Source organism: Mytilus galloprovincialis, chromosome 7 (assembly GCF_965363235.1).
Source record: "Mytilus galloprovincialis chromosome 7, xbMytGall1.hap1.1, whole genome shotgun sequence".
Classification (NCBI taxonomy): domain Eukaryota; kingdom Metazoa; phylum Mollusca; class Bivalvia; order Mytilida; family Mytilidae; genus Mytilus; species Mytilus galloprovincialis.
In genome coordinates this window covers 14,309,131-14,329,359 of record NC_134844.1, presented here as the reverse complement: position 1 = coordinate 14,329,359, position 20,229 = coordinate 14,309,131, and the positions used below count along the sequence as shown (strand labels likewise).

General features: G+C 33.0%; 1 protein-coding gene across 1 annotated transcript; it reads left to right on the top strand.

The window, feature by feature from the left end:
* Window positions 1-250: 250 nt before the first annotated feature.
* LOC143084135 (ectin-like) lies at window positions 251-19,947 on the top strand. Its single transcript, XM_076260543.1, has 5 exons — window positions 251-485; window positions 4,333-4,566; window positions 10,254-10,391; window positions 19,228-19,398; window positions 19,769-19,947. Exons 3-5 carry the CDS (start codon window positions 10,370-10,372, stop codon window positions 19,945-19,947), a joined length of 372 nt encoding a protein of 123 aa, XP_076116658.1. The 5' UTR covers window positions 251-485; window positions 4,333-4,566; window positions 10,254-10,369.
* The last annotated feature ends 282 nt before the right edge of the window (window positions 19,948-20,229 follow it).

The following is a 20,229-nucleotide window of genomic DNA, read 5'->3' as shown; positions in this document are numbered from 1 at the left end:
AATTAACTCGTCATCGATACCAGGATTGAAACCTTTAAAATAGTTTAAAGACCAAATAAAGCATTAAGTTAGAGAGCATAAAGGACCCAATATTCCTAAAAGTTATAAATAACCACAAATTATCATCTATCGTATAACTAGTGAAAACAAAACGTAAGTGTTTTTTGGAGCGATTATGCTCAAACAGAATTGGTTTATTATTTCCTTAATATATGTACCTCATGTTAAATATACTTTGTTTTCAGAAAATGTAATAGTTAATTCAAGTAAACAGCTTGTCTGTCAATTTCCAAATGGTAACCGTTGGCAGAAATTCAGTTATGTTTCAACATTTTGGGAAACAATACATAATAATGGTAGATACTCTGGTGCATATTCAAGTATCCTAACAATAACGAACTTTCAAATAGAAGATGCGGGAAATTATAGATGCAAAGCAAATAGCACTGGTACAACTGGTGCTAGCATAGAGCTTAGTCCTGAAGGTGAGTTATTTCAAAAAGTATAAAACAATAATTCCGAATGCATTTTTAGATTTAGTTGATACATACTTATCAATTTTTCATTGCAAACAAAATCTCTGTATAAGTATTTTGCTTATTGATTTATTTTAAAATTGTAATATAAACAATAATTTAATATAGTCAGTGTAGAAAAGAGGCAAAATATACCATAGGGCCATTCAAACTCATAAGTCAAAATTAAATTTATATCGTCATAACTAAAACAGGAAAAGACACAACAGACTTACAGACAAACAACAATACATAAAACAAAATAGAAAACTAAAGAATGCGAAGCAAGGACCTCACCAAAAGCTGTAAGGGGGAGTATAAATGTTTATAATCTATCAATGACTTAATGTTGTTTTTTTTTAATTGTGAAAGAGTTATGTAGTTAAAAACTGTCAATGTGACATCTAGCTTCGAAATAAATAGATTGCTTACTTAATTTCATTTAGTAATGCCAATTTAACTGTTATATTTATTATATACAATGAATTTTTGAGGTTACATACAAAGATTGTATCAAAACTTTATTTTTCCTTTTAAGAAAATAGTGTAAATTTGAACTACAAAAAAATATAAAAAATCTACAGTAATAGTAAATTGGCACACTAAAAATATATAAAATAAATAAAAACGTTGCAATTCCTTTGAAACTTGTATTTCAAAATATAACTGGAAAGTGCTTTGGAATGCGACTGCTATTGGTATTTATTTTAAATTTGTTGAATAAGTGTTTATCAAAAACATTTCATAGACAATTTATAAAAATATTGATAAATATAACCACTTATTTCTTTTTAATCAAACTTAGCATTTTCAAGTTTTTCCAAATTTCTGTCGACAAATTAAAAAAAATGAAAGAGAAAAAAAAAACATTCTCAAATTTTTTATTTGTATTCGTAAATCATTTTGATATGTTACATTTGTATATCGTGGAAATTTGTTTTATTACTTCGAAGTTTGCTAAAACAAATGCTTTTTTTAGCAGTTTGAATAAATGCAAAATCAGCACTTTTCATATGAAATTTAAATTTCAAAATGTATTCAAGATAGATTCTGTTTACTTTATTGTAATATTCAAACACTCAGTTTACGCAGGATAAAGGTTAACATTATAATAGCAAAAACGAAATGGCTAAAACAATAGCTCAACCACTTCCAACGAAACAACTGTCATATACCTGACTTAGAACAGGCATTAACTAATGTAGAAAATGGTGGATTTAATCCAGCCTTATACTATCTAAACCTCTCACAGTCGCATAATATTCCATTATATTGACAACTGTGTGTGAACAAAACGAACAAACATAATAGGTAAAAATGTCAAATTAAGGGTACAGCAGTCAACATTGAGTTATAATATTAATCACTGAAAAACAAACAAATATATAACATAGAAAAACACAAAGCATATCAACAAGAATACAAACAAAAATTAAAGACAAGAATTCAAACATTTACACAGTTATAAAATGACGAGTTTTATAAGTACCGAGCCAAGTCAAATGTATATCACCAAAATACACTAAACGGGAAAGGTAATATTTAAACACTATAACACATTATAAAGATGACAAACAACGTCAATACCCAGAAACTATACTTCCAAGACAATCGTGTATTATTTGTGCAGTAGATACGGAATATTTATCAACAAGGTCTTGTTACCTTCCGATGAACATTTTACGAAAAAAATCGAGATGTTGTGTGATATATCCCCTGGTTCATCAATTTTCTGCTCAGACACTGGTAACATTTTACAAAGTCCCAGTAACAGCTGCGAGCTCTAGAAAACCGATTAAGTTAGGAAATGTATATCCAGGTGTAGCTGGTATATTGCTATTTAGATGAGGAAATTGATATTTTCAAAATTAAAATTTTCTTATTTGCCATAGAGTCTGGTACTAAAATGACCGTGTGTGTCAAATTCGAAGTATTCGTTTAAAAGTGAGACAGAGGAAGCCGTGTCTTGATCTGTTGTTTTTTAATTTCTAGTTCTGTGGGATATATTAATAGAATCCAAATAGAAAAGTTTGGATCGTTAAATGAAAGAAAATCATCGAAATATCTGTATGTGAAATTAATAATCTAGCTTCTTTTAACTTAAAGAATATGTTGGCAAGGAGAGGCGCACAGTTTCAGTCATGGGCATGCCGATAATTATTTTCAAAAGTCTACCTCCAAATTCAACGAATATGTTGTCAATAACAAACTCCAGCATACTGATCACTCTGTGTAACACGTTGTACCTTTTTGTTTATTATTACAAAATATGCCATGTGGAATCCCAATGTAATAAATTTATGGCGTGTGCTACCATTTTATGCTGAAAAGCTTTGTAGATAAATCCTTTCACACGATTTTTCTACTTTACATGGGGAATGGTGGTATACAAGGTTAAACACAGTTTTGATAGAACTAATTTCAGGAAAAAGATGGAGATTAAAAATTATCTAGAAGGGGGTTTACAGTTTTAAAATTCACATATTATCAATACCACAATGCGAGTAAGCAGTTTCATGATATTTCTGAAAACCCTCTTGTACTGCAAACATAATTGTTGTCAATGGAATGAATTCTTTAGTCGAAAATGCCAATGATCCGCCATGTACCTTTGTTTGACCAATAACTGATGAGCTTAGGTATCCAATATAAACAAGTTAAGTCCATTGAATGTTGTTAAATGTAATGTTCTTTGCCTTGAAAGACTTATGATTCTCCTAAATCTAATCATTGACTATTGGTTTTTTTTATGTGGATAACCTGAGTCCTCACTAATTTCAAATTCTTTTACAAGACTCTTGTAGTAGTACTATTTACATACAAAGACAATATTATTGGAGGCTTTGTCCGCCAGAACAACAACATACGTATCTTGAAGAGTCGATAGATATTTCATAGCTGCCTCTTTGAATCTCAAATTGGACTCTCGTATACGTAACTCATTCACACGGTTTTTCAACTTAAGAATGCGTTTTTTATCTGAGACCTGATTGTTTGGACCCATTATGACAAAGTTGAAAGTTCAACTTATTCTCGTAAAGCCCATGTTCTGGCGTAGTTACCAATATTATCCATAGTTATTTTGAAATATTAGGTTCCAGTTGATGTATTTGGGTTCTCTAATCTTAGAGAATGCTATGTTGCAACATTCCTGCAGCGTCTGCATATGAAGAATGTATATTCGAATCAACACAATATTTAAGAACATCACAGATGACGACGGACATATTTTCCAAATGTGTAGCCATAATTTAGTTCACTGGTCCTCGAATGTGACCTACTGAATGGGAATTATTATCGAATTATTTATAACGCGACTAACACGGCAGGTGGCACGTGTAGAATAGGATCTGTCAATCTTTCCGGATCACTTAATATTACTCCCGGTTGTTATGGTGTTCGGGTTGCTTATATTTGAGTTTTCTATTTTGAGTTTTGCACTGATGTTAGTCATGTTCTCACTTTTAGTTTTGTCCATGTTATTGACAGTTTGTTTTGACTAACGCTCCTTTAAACGTGTCAAGGTCTACATGGTGTAGACGTCTTTACTTTTGTATATTTTAAGGGGACCTATCAATGCTCAAAAATTTAAATAACTTAATTCTAAATGGTTGAAAATGTTTGCCATATTGACACTTTCGTTAGCATCTGCTTTTATATCCATATTATTTTTAAACATGTTTCTGCTATGGTTAGAAATTCAAATTAAATTGCAAGCTGTTGTTGTTGGTTGTTTGTTTCTTGATTCACTTAGAGTACGATTTCTATGAATCATTTGATACTCATACGTAATTTAAATACTTGAGCTATATTACAGTTCAAGCACACATTGGTTCCGTAGTCACACTAACATGCACCGTATTAGGAACACCAGTATATTGGTATACAATCGGCATCAACGGTCAGCGAACGCTAACAGACGACGTAAACTACGAAGGCTCATCGACTAAATATTTGAAGATAAAATCTCTGACAACAAATACTGCTGCTGTTTACCACTGTTTACTGCGAGATGGACCGAAAGGTCTAGACATTACAGTATCTATCGCAGGTTGGTGATCTATTTAAATATATACAATTTCTTTTGTTTTAAGAGCTTTTTGCATGTTTTCATAATGTGCAAGCTGATAGTCTGTCAAAACACTTGTCCATTTATCAATTGCAATTAACACTTCACTTCTATGAGGGGGCTGATGGGTTATTTCCGTTCTTCGTGATCGGCGCATTTTCGCTATCGTGATCCGTTTTTCTACAGATTTATTTTTCGTGATTCGTGATGAAACCATTGTTCGTGAATCGTTTTCATTGGAATTTTATGTTCGTTCTTCGTGATTGAGACATATTGTTCGTTCTCGTGATTTTTTTTTTCATTACGGAAATAAAGAGTTCCATTGAGTTGTCTTTCTTGGCTTAAAAAGTTGAAGTGGCGCGATAGTTATAAAAGTGTAATTAGGTCATTTATTAGTGCAAGCTATGGCAGCCCCCATGGCTGAGAGCCACAGCAATAACATTGTCGAGGTTGTGATATTTTATGTAGATCCAACCTGTTTTGGACAGGAAAATAAATTTATTGGAGGAAAAGAGAGAAAGAGGGTCAGTGTTAAAAAAACGGGAGTGAACGTTTTCAGAACTTTTTGTTCAATTTTAAAAGAACAGACCGGACTTGTGGAGGAAGCTCTCCAAAGAGGTTTGGGCAAAGAAGTGGAAGTGAAAATCAGTAGATTGGAGAAGACCAAAGAAGGTGTCAAAACATACGGCATTTCCACGCAGGCGACATGGGAGTTGGAGCTTCCCGAAATAGAAAAAGGGTGTAGTTTAGAAGGTATTAAAAATTGTCACTGCTATAATAATGTATGTATTTATTTATAAGGTCGATTCAGCCCTTAGTCCATCCGCCGGCCCCAGTTGATCCGACCCCACTGTTTATCTGACCCTGCCACATCTATGAATATCTATATTAAATATATAAATATATGTTATATGCCATATATGTTGTTATATGGGAGTGAAATATGGGGATCTTCAATAATAAATAAACTAAATAAAAATGAACATAATCTTTTTAAACTATGAAAGGACATGAAACAAGAAAGTATTCATGTCAAATTCTGTAAATTTTCTTTGGGTTTAGGTAAAAAATCTACAAATATAGCTGTATTGGGTGAAATGGGAAGATATCCCTTATTTCTTGAAGTAATTTTAAATATGTTTAGATATTATAAATATATATTAAAGTCTGATGATATCCTTCTCTCTGAAGCCCTGAATGTCTCTAGATCACTAAATAGTTTAAACAAAAATAGTTGGTATAGTTGTATTGCTATTCTTATGAAATATCTTGATATAGATCTTAAACTTGTTAAAAATTCAAAGATGGATTTAAAATCACTAATTTACCGGAAATTAAAACAGAAATATTCTTGTATCTGGAAATCTGAATTTTACAATGATAGACAAAATAAACAGCATGGAAATAAACTAAGAACTTACAGATTATTTAAAGAAAATATTTATATGGAAAAGTACTTATTAATTTTAAATGAGGATGAAAGGCGACTGCTCACTAAGTTCAGAGTCAGTGCACATAAATTAGAAATTGAAAGAGGCAGATATGTAGGGCTTCGAGTGGAGGATAGAATATGTAAATTATGTAACACTGAAGTTGAGGATGAAATTCATTTTCTTCTTCAGTGTCCTGTTTTAGAAAATAAAAGATCTGAATATATAGATTACTTAAATAAGGTTAACAAAAACTTTAAAAGCCTCCCAAATAAATCAAAATTAATATGGTTAATGTCATCTGAGGATAATGTTATAATTAAAAAAGTAAGTTTATTATTGTGTACTTTATTCAAAGAGAGAAAATTAATTCTAGATACAGTTTAGTCACCGGTAGTTTGTCCATCTATATTATATTGCAAAACTATATATATATATATCTTTTCTGCAGAATTTATTTGGTTGAAAAAGACTTGACTTTGTTTAATTGTTAAATAATCAATGTAATCAATATGTAATCACTTGTATGAAATTGAACTTAATTGTACTGCTCAAATTATTGGGCGTCATAATTGACAATAAAAAACTTTGTATTTGTTGTTGTATTTGTATATATATCCCGGGGGGGGGGGGCTACTTCCTATAATTTTAGTGGTATGAGTGTGCCGCAAAACGGGGTCCCTTTTTCATGACCTGCTGGTTAGAACCAGGTCTGTTTTTTAACATAACAGTCCAGAACAGGTTCACATATTCCTGACACGTATTTTAGCTAGTTAGAAAAGGCACAGGAATCTGAAATTTTATCCCTTAAACGTGAAAAATGGGTGTGAGAATTTTTCAATAAAATTTCAAGATTCCTGTGGAAAAATTCATTATCTGAGCCTGTGTAGAACAGGTTATACATTTTTACTGAGGGGGTCTAGAACAGGGTATACATTTTCTGAGCATGTCTAGAACAGGGTAACTTTTTTCTGTTAGAACAGGGTATAATTTTGCAAGTGCTTTCGGCACAGTTATACCCAAAATGATTGTCAGTACCCCCCTCCCCCCCCGGGATATATATATATATACTCAGTCTGCACGGTTAGCCACTAGTCCGATGCTCCAGACTAGTAAAATTTCTTTCAGACTAGTAAGTTTTTGCAAAACTTTGTTTGGACCAATAAGAAAAATGTCAGAATATTGGTCTTCGGACTAGTAGTTGAAAAAGTTTTTGGTGCAGACTGTATACTTGAGTCATGCTCGTAAACGGCCCTTTCTGAGATTAAAACAAAAATCCTATTTTTGTGTGTGTTGAAACCCAGTTACCACTGGCACAACAAAGTGCACACTCTAGAGATTAAGATATGGTACAATGGGCGTGTGAACTATAATTATATTTTGGACATTTTTTTTTAATATATTGTTTCATTGAAAATTTTGATATTACGATTTTGTAGCACAATGAGAAGGAATTTAGTTTTTTTTTAATGAACATTATACAATTTCTTGTGTTTGAAATACGTGAAGTTGGTCGTTAAAAGTAATTGTATTTTTTTAATCTCCCCAAATAATTTTAAGCCGCCCGTTTCTCGATTAATTGATAATATTTATGTTAACTACACAGACAGACAACTTAATGGGCCAGATGGAACCATATCATCGAAAACTTTGAAGTCCGTAGACATGATCCATAGTGAACTGAGTTATTTGCAAAGTCAAATAACGTCAATTAATTCGTCAATTCCCATTAACATGTTGTCTTGTCTCACTGTATGCGTTGAAAACTTACATGCTCTTGGACATTTCAAATGCCAATTACCAACTATGTTAGAACATGCCCGGAACTTAAGCAATACGGTGTATGAGGGAATAAAAAGGAGTGTCCTGTGGGCTGCCTACTACTTTACGCATCCCTCCTCTTATTACCCGATTCCTGAAAATGACATGCCATTGTCGTCCCTGAGTGCTATGGAGCACTTGAAACCAAAAGCCCTGCTATCAAAGGACCAGGAACGAGAAATGCGTGAGTGGGCCCAGGACTTCGGAAAGTGTGTTCGGCAAAGATCAGTACGACAGCAAACGACAATGTACAACACTGGCACATTACCACTTAATATGTACAAAAATGCAACTTACAGTACCACAAGTGAAAAAATCACATTTCCTTCAATAGCTGAAGAAGGTAACACGGACTATGATCAAGTTTCTGAATATGATTCAGAATCAGATGTGGACTACACTGAAGAAACGGACAATGTTATTGACACCCCAGAATGTCTTAGTTTTCTTCAAGGGACAACCAGCAGGAGTGGGAGAACAATCAGGCTCAGCAGTAAATTTTATTGACAAAATAAATATATATACTTTATAATCTCAAAGTTTAGCCTCAAGATAAAACACAGATGTGGTTCCGTGGTATTTACGCCAGTAAAACATTTCTATGAAATATTATTATTATACAATAAAAGAAGTCAGAATGTGACTGTTTTTAACGATTTAATTTAGAACCTGGGAGAATTCAACATGTAAACAAGTAATGAGCAAGTAATGTATTTGATTGTAGCTTAATTGCACCAAACAACCAGCTTCTGAATCTCTATTATCGAGATTGATTGGTGATACTCTTTTTATATTTTCGTGATCCGTGATCATGGAAATTTATTTTCTGTGACTCGTGATTGACAAAAAAATCAACTCGTGAATCGTGATGAAACCCCCCCCCCCCCCCCCCCCATCAGGCCCCTCTTCTATTACGTTTTATTTGTGAGAATGGTTAATGGCATTAGACCCAAGTTTTGACAAGGTTAAATTTAAGACGACATACTTTAAAAACTGGCAATCAGTACAGTTTCATAGATTTTTAGAAGATCGATTCTTTCTTACTTTTGTAATTTTATGTGTTGATTTTATGAATAATATCAATGCATATCGAATTCAAGTCATTTCATTTAGTATTCATAGTACATGATCAAATGTTTAAATGCTTTGAAGCTGAAAAAAATTGTTTTAATAGTTTAACGCTTTGACGTATTTGGCGAAACCTTTTCAACTTTTGATCTTCAGTGTTGTACAACTTTGTACTTTTTTCACTTTCGATCTTTTATATCTGGGCGTCACTTGTAAGTCTTGTGAGGACAAGGCGCATTTTTGGCGTATTGAATTTTAAACCTGATGCTTTTTGTTATCTATTAATCATGTTTTTCTTTGTCTAATATGTTCTATTAATTTGTATTGTAGTCCTGTAATATTATGTTGTCATTTCAATGTTATATTTAACTTTGCTATTAAAGTGCGAGGTTTGGCATGCCTCAAAACCAGGTTCAACCCATCACTTTTATTCCCCTTTAAAAGTGTCCTGTACCAAGTCAGGAAGATGGTCATTGTTATATTATTCTTCGTTTCTGTGTGTGTTGCATTTTAACGTTGAGTCGTTTATGTTTTCTCTTATTTTTGAGAAATTGAGATAAGACGTGGCACGGTACTTGTCTATCCCAAATTCATGTATTTGGTTTTCATGTTATATTTGTTATTCTCGTGGTGTTTTGTCTGATGCTTGGTCCGTTTCTGTGTGTGTTACGTTTCGGTGTTATGTCGTTGTTCTCCTCTTATATTTAATGCGTTTCCCTCGGTTTTAGTTTGTTACCCCGATTTTGTTTTTTGTCCATGGATTTATGAGTTTTGAACAGCGGTATACTACTGTTGCCTTTATTTGCTATTTAGGAGACTTAAGAATCACAACATACGATAAGAGTTAGGCGTATTATGAACGTATAAATAAAGTGATACATTTGTAAGAAGCAATATACGTATTTTTTTATATCTCATTTGAGAATCTTGTTGATTGTTGTCTTTTAAAAACATGATAAGTCATCTCATTCTTTCTATTTGAAAATATCACATAAGTCTAGTAGGTTGTTTAACAGATGATACATTATGTATCTTAATGTGACTTCAGTGTTGAACTGGCCTGTGGTGAACACCCAGATCTAAACGTACCTTCTAGGTATAGAATTGATTGGGTATACGTATTCACCATAATACTTTTGAAAATGTGTAACTATTAGTTAGCTTTTATTAACACAAACACTTTAAATTCTTATTTGATTTCTTGAAATTGCACATAACGGGGTCAAGTTGTAATAAAGAAATAAGCCTCCAGAGTGTACAAGTATTATGTCATATTTGAAGTCAGTTTCATATTGTTCATATTGCATATAGAAAGTTCTTATTGCCTTAAGATATGTTTCTCTGAAGCAGCAGGTTGGTCATCTTGGAATGCATGGGGTGTCTGTAATGTTGCATGTGGTACTGGTCTGCGTCAAAGATCACGCACGTGTTCGGGGTCATGTTCAGGCAGTGCGAATGAAATCGAGATGTGCACTGTAGACTATGGAGGTAAGTTTTCCTGTCTGTTTCTGTTATTTCATTCCATGATTGAAATAAGCATTCTCAAAACAAGTGTCTTTACTAGCTAATGCGACTGTCAAAATGTCTAACATTGCATCTGCTTTTGTTTATGATTAATTTTCTAATTAAGATATTCTTGCTTTTTTAAGAACAATTGGTTGCCTTTTGGCTATTATTTGATCGACAGTAAGTGAAATATTGTCTCTTTGACACATTCCCCGTTTCCATTCTCAATTCAAGTATACAACATTACTACTACAATATAAACTCCAAGGATAGATCGTGTATCTGAAAGGGAGAAACTATGGCGTGTTGGACAAGCACAGATAATTGTCTTGCGAAATATTTATTGAAACGGGGGAAGTCGACACCGAATATTCGTCCAAATGCTCACCGGACGAGGCAGAGCAATGGCTAGTATACCATGCAAACGAAAATGCAATTTTAGCAAATGTTTCCTGTTGATCTGAAGGTCCAGTGAATAATTTATGTCAATACATTACTCAATCCCTTGTTGTATTTGTAAAGAAACTCATCATATACACCAGGATTAAAATTTTATATTTACGCCAGACGCGCGTTTCCTCTACAAAAGACTCGTCAGTGACGCTCGAATACAAAATGTTTAAAAGATATATAGTACGAGTTTTAAGAGGAAAAAGGAACAAAAATTTCTACAAGTTTTGCCAAAAACAGCCAAGGTTATCTATTCATGAGGTAGAAAATCATTAGTTTTTTCAAAAATAAAAAGTTTTGTTAACAGTTAATTTATAATCATGAACATATCAATGATAACTCAAGTCAACACAGAAGTGCTGACTACAGGGCTTGTGAAACCCTCGGAGAAATCAATCTCCACCAGCAGTGGTATCGACCCAGTGGTTTAAAATAAAGGACTCTTTATTTCATCATTTGAAGTTGCTGAAGTAAGTTGATATGTGTAGTCTGTTTAAAAAATATTTACAATCTGTCTTGACTTATGCCTATATAAAACTGGGAACAGATCCGGATCCTTATATGTCAGTTCAGTGACGAGATGGGAAAAAAGCGGAATTGCGGGGCTAAAAATGTACATGGTAGAACATTTTAGATAAATTTAGGATAGGTCGTCAAAACAATTGTTTTTTGAAAAACTTCACGAAAAAAGTTCACTAAAAATAAAAACCACTGATTGCGATCTCACATAATAGAGAATGGATTCTATAATTAAAGTGGAACTATTGGTGGTATTTATGGTTTGAAGAGCGATTTGTAGTCATAGAAAGTGTTAACAAATTTAAAGACTGGTCAGGATTGCTCCTTTCGTTTGCTATTTATGACCAATATGAATTTGCTAGTATATTTGAAAGTTTTCCGACTGTGTCTTTTATTTTCAATTCAACTGAGTGTGAATTATGAGGGGATGCATGTATAGCAGGTGCGAGATCTTCAGATACATGCAGTATATTTGTAAGTTTTGTAAAGTTATTAAGTGTGTCCTTTTCCAATTTCAACTGAGTGTGAATAAGTAGGACGCTGTCAGTCGACTACTTTAAATATTTATTTACTACTATGCAATTAATATTGTTTTACCTGGATAAGTGAACATTTGACCCTGCATCGTTTCTGTAAAGTACAGAACAGGCACCTTTGTTGTTCTTATTTATAGAAGCTTTTCTTAAACAATTCTATTGTCGTTAAGATAAATAATACATCAACTTCATTTTGGTATATTCAAATCTACAAATGTATCATCTATTATTGTCAATAATGGAAGGTTGAGAATAAAACTTAACGACACACACACACACACACACACACACACACACACACATGTATGGCGAATGTTTTGCTTACGCTTCGAAACGCAGTATTATAGGGATTCGTGTTTATTGGTCTTATGTTTCTATAATGAGTTGTTTATTCTTGCAATTTGTCTTTTGGTGGTGTAAATAACTTTAACGTTGTTTTCATTTGTTTCGTCTTTCAATTATTTTAAATAATCCATATGGTATCTTCCGCCTCGATTTTAACTTAAAGTAAGCATTTTTGTTTTTATCAATCTTTGTGCAAAGCTCAAATAAATGATATAATGTGTGTAGGATATTACAATGGAAGTTGGTCAAACTGGGGTACTTCTGGAACTTGTACAAAGACATGCGGAGATAGTTCACAGCAAAGAACTGTTATATGATGTGTAAATATACTTATATGATATGCATACGTACTAAAATGATGTGCACAAGTACATATATGATGTACAAAGATCATTATAAATAAAATCACCATAGATACCAGGACAAAATTTTGTATATACGCCAGACGCGCGTTTCGTCTACAAAAGACTCATGAGTGACGCTCGAATCCAAAAAAAGTTAAAAGGGCCAAATAAAGTACGAAGTTGAAGAGCATTGAGGACTAAAATCCTAAAAGTTTTGCCAAATACAGCTAAGGTAATCTACGCCTGAGGTAGAAAAGCCTTAGTATTTCTAAAGTTCAAAGTTTTGTAAACGGTTAATTTATAAATATAACCATATCAATGATAATTCATGACAGCACAAGTGCTAACTACTGGGCTGGTGATACCCTCTGGGGCATAAATCTCCACCAGCAGTGGCATCGACCGAGTGGTTGTAAATAAACTCATCATAGATACCAGGACAAAATTTTGTATATACGCCAGACGCGCGTTTCGTCTACAAAAGACTCATCAGTGACGTTTGAATCCAAAAAAAGTTAAAAAGGCAAAATAAAGTACGAAGTTGAAGAGCATTGAGGACCAAAAATCCTAAAAGTTTTGCCAAATACAGCTAAGGTAATCTTTGCCTGAGGTAGAAAAGCCTTAGTATTTCTAAAATTCAAAGTTTTGTTCACAGTTAATTTATAAATATAACCATATCAATGATAATTCATTACAGCACAAGTGCTAACTACTGGGCTGGTGATACCCTCTGGGGCATGAATCTCCACCAGCAGTGGCATCGACCTAGTGGTTGTAAATAAACTCATCATAGATACCAGGACAAAATTTTGTATATACGCCAGACGCGCGCTTCGTCTACAAAAGACTCATCAGTGACGTTCGAATCCAAAAAAGTTAAAAAGGCCAAATAAAGTACGAAGTTGAAGAGCATTTAGGACCAAAATTCCTAAACGTTTTGCCAAATACAACTAAGGTAATCTATGCCTGAGATAGAAAAGCCTTAGTATTTCTAAAATTCAAAATTTTGTAAACAGTTAATTTATAAATATAACCATATCAATGACAATTCATGTCAGCACAATTGTGACTACTGGGCTGGTGATACCCTTGGGGAAATAAATCTCCACCAGCAGTGGCATCGACCCAGTGGTTGTAAATAAACTCATCATAGATACCAGGACAAAATTTTGTATATACGTCAGACGCGCGTTTCGTCGACAAAAGATTCATCAGTGACGCTTGAATCCAAAAAAGTTTAAAAGGCCAAATAAAGTACGAGGTTGAAGAGCATTGAGGACCAAAATTCCTAAAAGTTTTGCCAAATACAGCTAAGGTAATATATGCCTGAGGTAGAAAAGCCTTAGTATTTCTAAAATTCAAAATTTTATAAACAGTTAATTTATAAATATAACCATATCAAACTGAATGATTAATCATGTCAGCACAATTATGACTACCGGGCTGGTGATACCCTGGGGGAAATAAATCTGCACCAGCAGTGGCATCGACCCAGTAGTTGTAAATAAACTCATCATAGATAACAGGACAAAATTTTGTATATACGCCAGACGCGCGTTTCGTCTACAAAAGACTCATCAGTGACGCTCGAATCCAAAAAAAAGTTAAAAAGGCCAAATAAAGTACGAGGTTGAAGAGCATTGAGGACCAAAATTCCTAAACGTTTTGCCAAATACAGCTAAAGTAAGCTACAGTTGAGATCACTTCTAACCTCTCATTAGAACTGTCAGAATATTCTGTCATAGAACTGTTCTAACCTGTCCTAGAACAGTTCTACCTAGAACAGTTCTACCCTAGAACTGTTCTAAGTAGAACTGTCAGAATAAGTTCTAGGTAGAACTGACTAAATCAGTTCTAGGGTAGAACTGTCTAAATCAGTTCTAGGTTGAACTGTCCAAATCACTTCTAACCGTAGAACTGTCAGCAGAACTGACTAAATCAGTCAGGACTGTAGAACAGTTCTAAATGAAGTCACTGCAGTAAGGGCACTTTAGAATTTAGAAGAAATAAATCACTTCAAATTACTTTGCTATATATTAAATAGCAGATTTTCTATATTTTTTACTGATCAAACGACTTTTATTACGTTACATGTACAAATATCGAAGTGAATAGAAGGTTACCCAACTAGTCGGAGAAATATTTTTTATAAGATTGCATACGGAAACATCATTGTTTACGTTTCTTCGTTCCCCGTTTTTAACAGTCTCTTCCTAAATAAAACTCTGCATTTAATTCATGGAATTTTAATCGTAATTTACCTTGTTTGCCTTGGATTTACATTCATTTAATATTCTATTTTGACAATTGTTCAAACGAAAATTGTACAGTGGATGAATTATGGGATATTAATGAAAAAAGTGTATACATTTGCACCATCTCGTCAATTTATCCAGACTTATCCATAACGATTATAAATGATATCTGGGAGTCTGCAACTCAGAAAAATATACTGGATCTGAACATGAATGAAACATTTGCCCGGCTGGACGTTCGGCTACAAACAAAATCATGCATTTTTCTTTGCCTTCTTCAAATTATATTAACAGTATATTATTCCAAGAAGAGAACTTCCCATACATGTACTTTTTATTTTATTTTTAAAATAAAGTATATGAATCAGTCATGTGAGTGTTAAATGATGCCATTAAATAGTTTTGTTTAAAAAAAAAACCATCACAAACTACTGACTTAAACATGTTAAAAAGTCACTTTAGCATGTTTAATGACAGTTCATTATTATGGATACAGAGAGGAATTAACGGCGCGCTAATTTCTTAGATATGGTATAAATACACCTTGTCGCTATTTGTCTGCCATTACTGGATATCACACAGGTTCCCGTAAAATTTTGACGTCATAAAACAAAATATCTGACGCCACAATGGAAAAGTCATTGTTGTATGCTTCAAAGTCCAAGAGGCCGGGTCAGCCAGGATTAGCGATAAGGTGTATTGTGTTTCAAAGTTGGTGTCATTTTTATCATACGATCCGTCCTCACATAGAAATAATATTGGTTTACCATGTTTACAATGAGGCCATATACATGTGTATTTACATGATAAAGTGTAAAAAAGTTAAGTTTTGGTTGATGCGGTCAAATAATTTTGTTAAAACAACTCTCACTCAGTCTGATATATCGAAACCACTGAAATTTGTTTACAATTCAATATTTTGAATAAAAAAAGGACTTGCTGATATTCTAAATTGATGTGGATTTTTTTGTAGCCAATGTGTTCCAATATTCATTGATATTGCTGTCATTTGAATTATACAATCCATCGTAATATGTATTACTATAAGTGATTTAGTATGCGGCTATACATAAATATTAAGATTTACATAACAAAGTGTAATTATGGTCAGTTTTGGTTGATGCTGTCACATATGGTCAGTTTTGGTTGATGCTGTCAAATATGGTCAGTTTTGGTTGATGCGGACAAATAATTTTGTTATATTCATGAATCAGTCTCAGATATCAAAACTACTGAAATTAGTTTACGATTCAAAATTTTGATGAAAAAGAGGACATGCTGGCACTATAAACTGATGTGAGCATAATTTTATTTTCCAATATTGCTTTCATTTATATTAAACAATCCATCTTGATATAAAAATATACGTGATTTACTTTGCGGCTATTAAGATTGACATCATGTACGTAATAAAGTGCAAATATGGTCAGTTTTGGTTGATGCTGACAAATTATTTTGTTATACCAGTCAGTCTGAGGTATGAAAACTACTGATATTTGTTTATGGTGCAATATTTTGAATAAAAAGAGGACATGCTGGCATTCTAAATTGAGGCAAATGAAATCAGGTAGCATTGTGTTCCAATATTTCTATCATTTGTATTTTCATGATTTTACAATCCATCCTTACATAAAAATATTACAGATTTACTATGCGACTATAAGAGTTACATAAAAAGAGCAAATATGGTCAGTTTTGGTTGATGTGGTCAAATATGGTCAGTTCTGGTTGATGCTGTCAAATATGGTCAGTTTTGATTGATGCAGACAAATAATTTTGTTACATGAATACATGTTACTGTCAGTCTGAAGTATGAAAACTACTGATATTTGTTTCTGATGCGATATTTTGAATAAAAATAGGAAATGCTGACACTCTCAATTGATGCGAGAAAAAAATTTGTGGTCATTGATTTCCAATATTGTAGTTATTTATATACTACAGTCCCTCTTGACCTAAAATTATAACTGAACTACTGTGCAGCTATTTAGATTTACATAAAAAAAAAAGCAAATATGGTAAGTTTTGGTTGATGCGGTCAAAAGATTTTATTATACGACTCAGTCTGAAGTATGAAATCTACTGATATTTGTTTATGATTCAATATTTTGAATAAAAATAGGACATGCTCATTGGCAGATCAAGGGGGGGGGGGGGGGGTTCAGGAGTTGGAACCCCCTTTTTTTTTACGATCAATGCATTTGAATGGGAACAGATAGTTGGAACCCCCCTTTTTAAAATGGCATGATCTGCCCCTGAATGCTGGCACTATAAATTGATGCGAACAAAATTGCTTTCCAATATTGCTGTAACTTGTATAGTACAGTCCCTCTTGACCTAAAATTAAAACTGAAGTACTGTGCAGCTATATAGATTTGCAGAAAGAAAGAGCAAAAAATGTCAGTTTAGATTGATGTGGTCAAAAGATTTTTGTTAAACAGGTCCGTCCGAGGTATGAAAACTACTCGTAAACAGATATTACATTTGGTTAAATGAGGTCAGATAATTTGGTTATGTGATAACGAGCCATCCTGACTCCCAGAATAACAAATGTAAAACAATTCAAATAATACCCCCCTAATACTAATTAACGGCCTAATTTATGTACAAAAAAATGAAAGAAAAAACAAATATTTTATGTTACACATCAACAAAAGAAAATCACTGAATTACGGGCTCCTGACTTGGAACATACATGCAGAATATGTCGGGGTTAAACATGTTCTCTTGCCGATTATAAATCTAAAATGAAACCGGCAAAATAGCAAAACTCTATATAATATTAATCGGTATTTTGCCGAAGCCTTTATATTAAGACAAATATTTCTTGAAACTTATAAATCAATTCTAGCCGTAGAATTTATAAATCAATTTTAGCCGTAGAATTTATAAACTAATTCTGGCCGTAGAATTTATAAATCAATTCTAGCCGTAGAATTTGAAATCAATTTTAACCGTAGAACTGTTCTAAAAGTAGAACTGGCCAAAGATTTAAAACTTGTCTAAAACTGTTCTAGGGTAGAACTGTCAGGATCAGTTCTAGCTAGAACTGTCCAAATCAGTTCTAGGTAGAACTGACCAAATCAGTTCTAACCTAGAACTGACTAAAAGGTGTCAGGCTGACAGTTCTACATACTGTTCTAGAACAGTTCTCCTGACAGATTCTGACAGAATTTATGAGAGGTTAGAACTGTATGTCTGAGGTAGAAAAGCCTTAGTATTTCTAAAATTCAAAATTTTGTAAACAGTTAATTCATAAATATAACCATATCAATGATAATTCATGACAGAACAAGTGCTAACTACTGGGCTGGTGATACCCTCTGGGGCATAAATCTCCACCAGCAGTGGCATCGACCCAGTGGTTATAAATAAACTCATCATAGATACCAGAACAACATTTTGTATAAACGCCAGACGCGCATTTCATCTACTAAAGATTTATCAGTGACGCTCGAATCCAAAAAAGTTAAAAAGGCCAAATAAGGTACGAGGTTAAAAGGCATTGAGAACCAAAATTCCTAAACGTTTTGCCAAATACAGCTAAGGTAATCTATGCCTGAGGTAGAAAAGCCTTAGTATTTCTAAAATTCAAAATTGTGTAAACAGTTAATTTATGAATTAACCATATCAATGATAATTCATGTCGGCACAATTATGACTACTGGGCTGGTGATACCCTGGGAGAAATAAAGTTTCCAAATTATATTTCCGATGGGACATTTCCGTACATCATATTTTTTTGAAAATGTATGCAAATTTTAAATGGAGACAGCCATGTTAACCAATACTGAAATATATCACGTCATAGAATGTTCATGCAAAATTTCGAAAGAGTTGCGTGAACATTTCGCGAATTGTACGAGTTTTATGTCCCGAGTTTGTTACATGGGACAACGCTAAGTAAACGTTTTTCGGATAATCTGTGTCTTCCTAAGCCTATGCATATCATATTTGTATTCTTTCTCTATCATAATGTGAAAATGTAAGAATCAATCTTTATTTTCATGTATAATTTGAAATATTTATTTCAGCATTTCTATAAAACTTTTCCGGTCAAATATTTACTTAACGCTATTTTTCGTGGTAGTAGCAATATTTAACGTTGCGTCAGGTTTCGATATTGGTTTTGCTTTTATGGAGACTGCTATTTGTCTTTCGGACGACATTTGTTTATTATAATATATTTGTGGCATGTTTTTGTCTTATATTGATTTTTAATAACCCACATATTGTCTCCGGCCTTGCGTATAACTTAACCTAAGCAGTCTCGGTTTTTATCTCATTCTGTATACAGATCAAATAAATTATAGAATGTTTGTAGGAAGTTACAATATAGTATTTAAGATATAAATTCATATACCTTTAGTTGATGGAAGTTGGTCAACATGGTCTAGTTCTGGACCTTGTACAAGATCATGTGGAGTTGGTTCACATCAAAGGGTTCGTCTTTGCAACAGCCCTCCACAAGCAAATTGTGGTGCATATTGCAATGGAGAAGACAACGATAGAATCTCCTGTTCACTTTCTGCATGTCCTGGTAATTTGATCTTCCTGTATTTATTTCACATTATGATATGTATTAAAAATGTAAAAATTTTAAAGTAAATGAGTAGTTTTATTAATTTATACCATGTTATGCAACATTGTAGAATAATTTTTAACTTACATATATTATGAGGCATAAGAAGTTGTAGCAATTACATGTAGCAATAAAGTCGAGAATTATGTCGCTTGAGTGTTTCTCTCTATTAAGCGTTAGTGCAAACATTGTACGTTGATTTCAAAACTGAAAGAATGTTTTAACAATTGTTATTATAAAAAACAACATCGAATCATTGCGACTTTATTCAAATAAAATTATTTAAAAAGTATAGACTGACTCATTGGAATGCTTCATATTTTTCAAGTTAATGGACAATGGTCTTCGTGGAATTCTTGGGGAGCTTGTACCGTTACATGTGGAACTGGACAACAAAGAAGGATTCGTACCTGTGACAACCCTGTACCGGCAAATAACGGTGCTTACTGTCAAGGACCAGGATCTGAATATACCTCCTGTTTACAATCTGTATGTTCAGGTGACTAATCTTTCCTAATATTTCATGTTTCACATTTACGTATTACATTTAAATATAAACAAATTTATGTTGCATGAGAGTCTAAAATAAAATTAATAGAATTTGTTCATACTTTGCCGAAAAGTAGTATCTTTTGATATATGGTCAAAAATTAAAGAAAAAATGAAAGTCATCGGGGATTTTCTCAAATGACACATTTTTATGGATTATACAGGAAAAAACACTATTTTGTTATTAAAAACTAAACAAAATAATAGAATTGTAATTGTAAAATAAATTAGGAAAAGATA

What these genes read in the sequence shown, in the direction of transcription:
- LOC143084135 (XM_076260543.1), top strand. Translation starts at nt 10,370, where the DNA reads ATGTGCACTGTAGACTATGGAG. An exon ending in GTGCACTGTAGACTATGGAG is followed by an intron (nt 10,392 to 19,227) that starts GTAAGTTTTCCT and finishes ATATACCTTTAG; the next exon opens with TTGATGGAAGTTGGTCAACA. An exon ending in TTCACTTTCTGCATGTCCTG is followed by an intron (nt 19,399 to 19,768) that starts GTAATTTGATCT and finishes ATATTTTTCAAG; the next exon opens with TTAATGGACAATGGTCTTCG.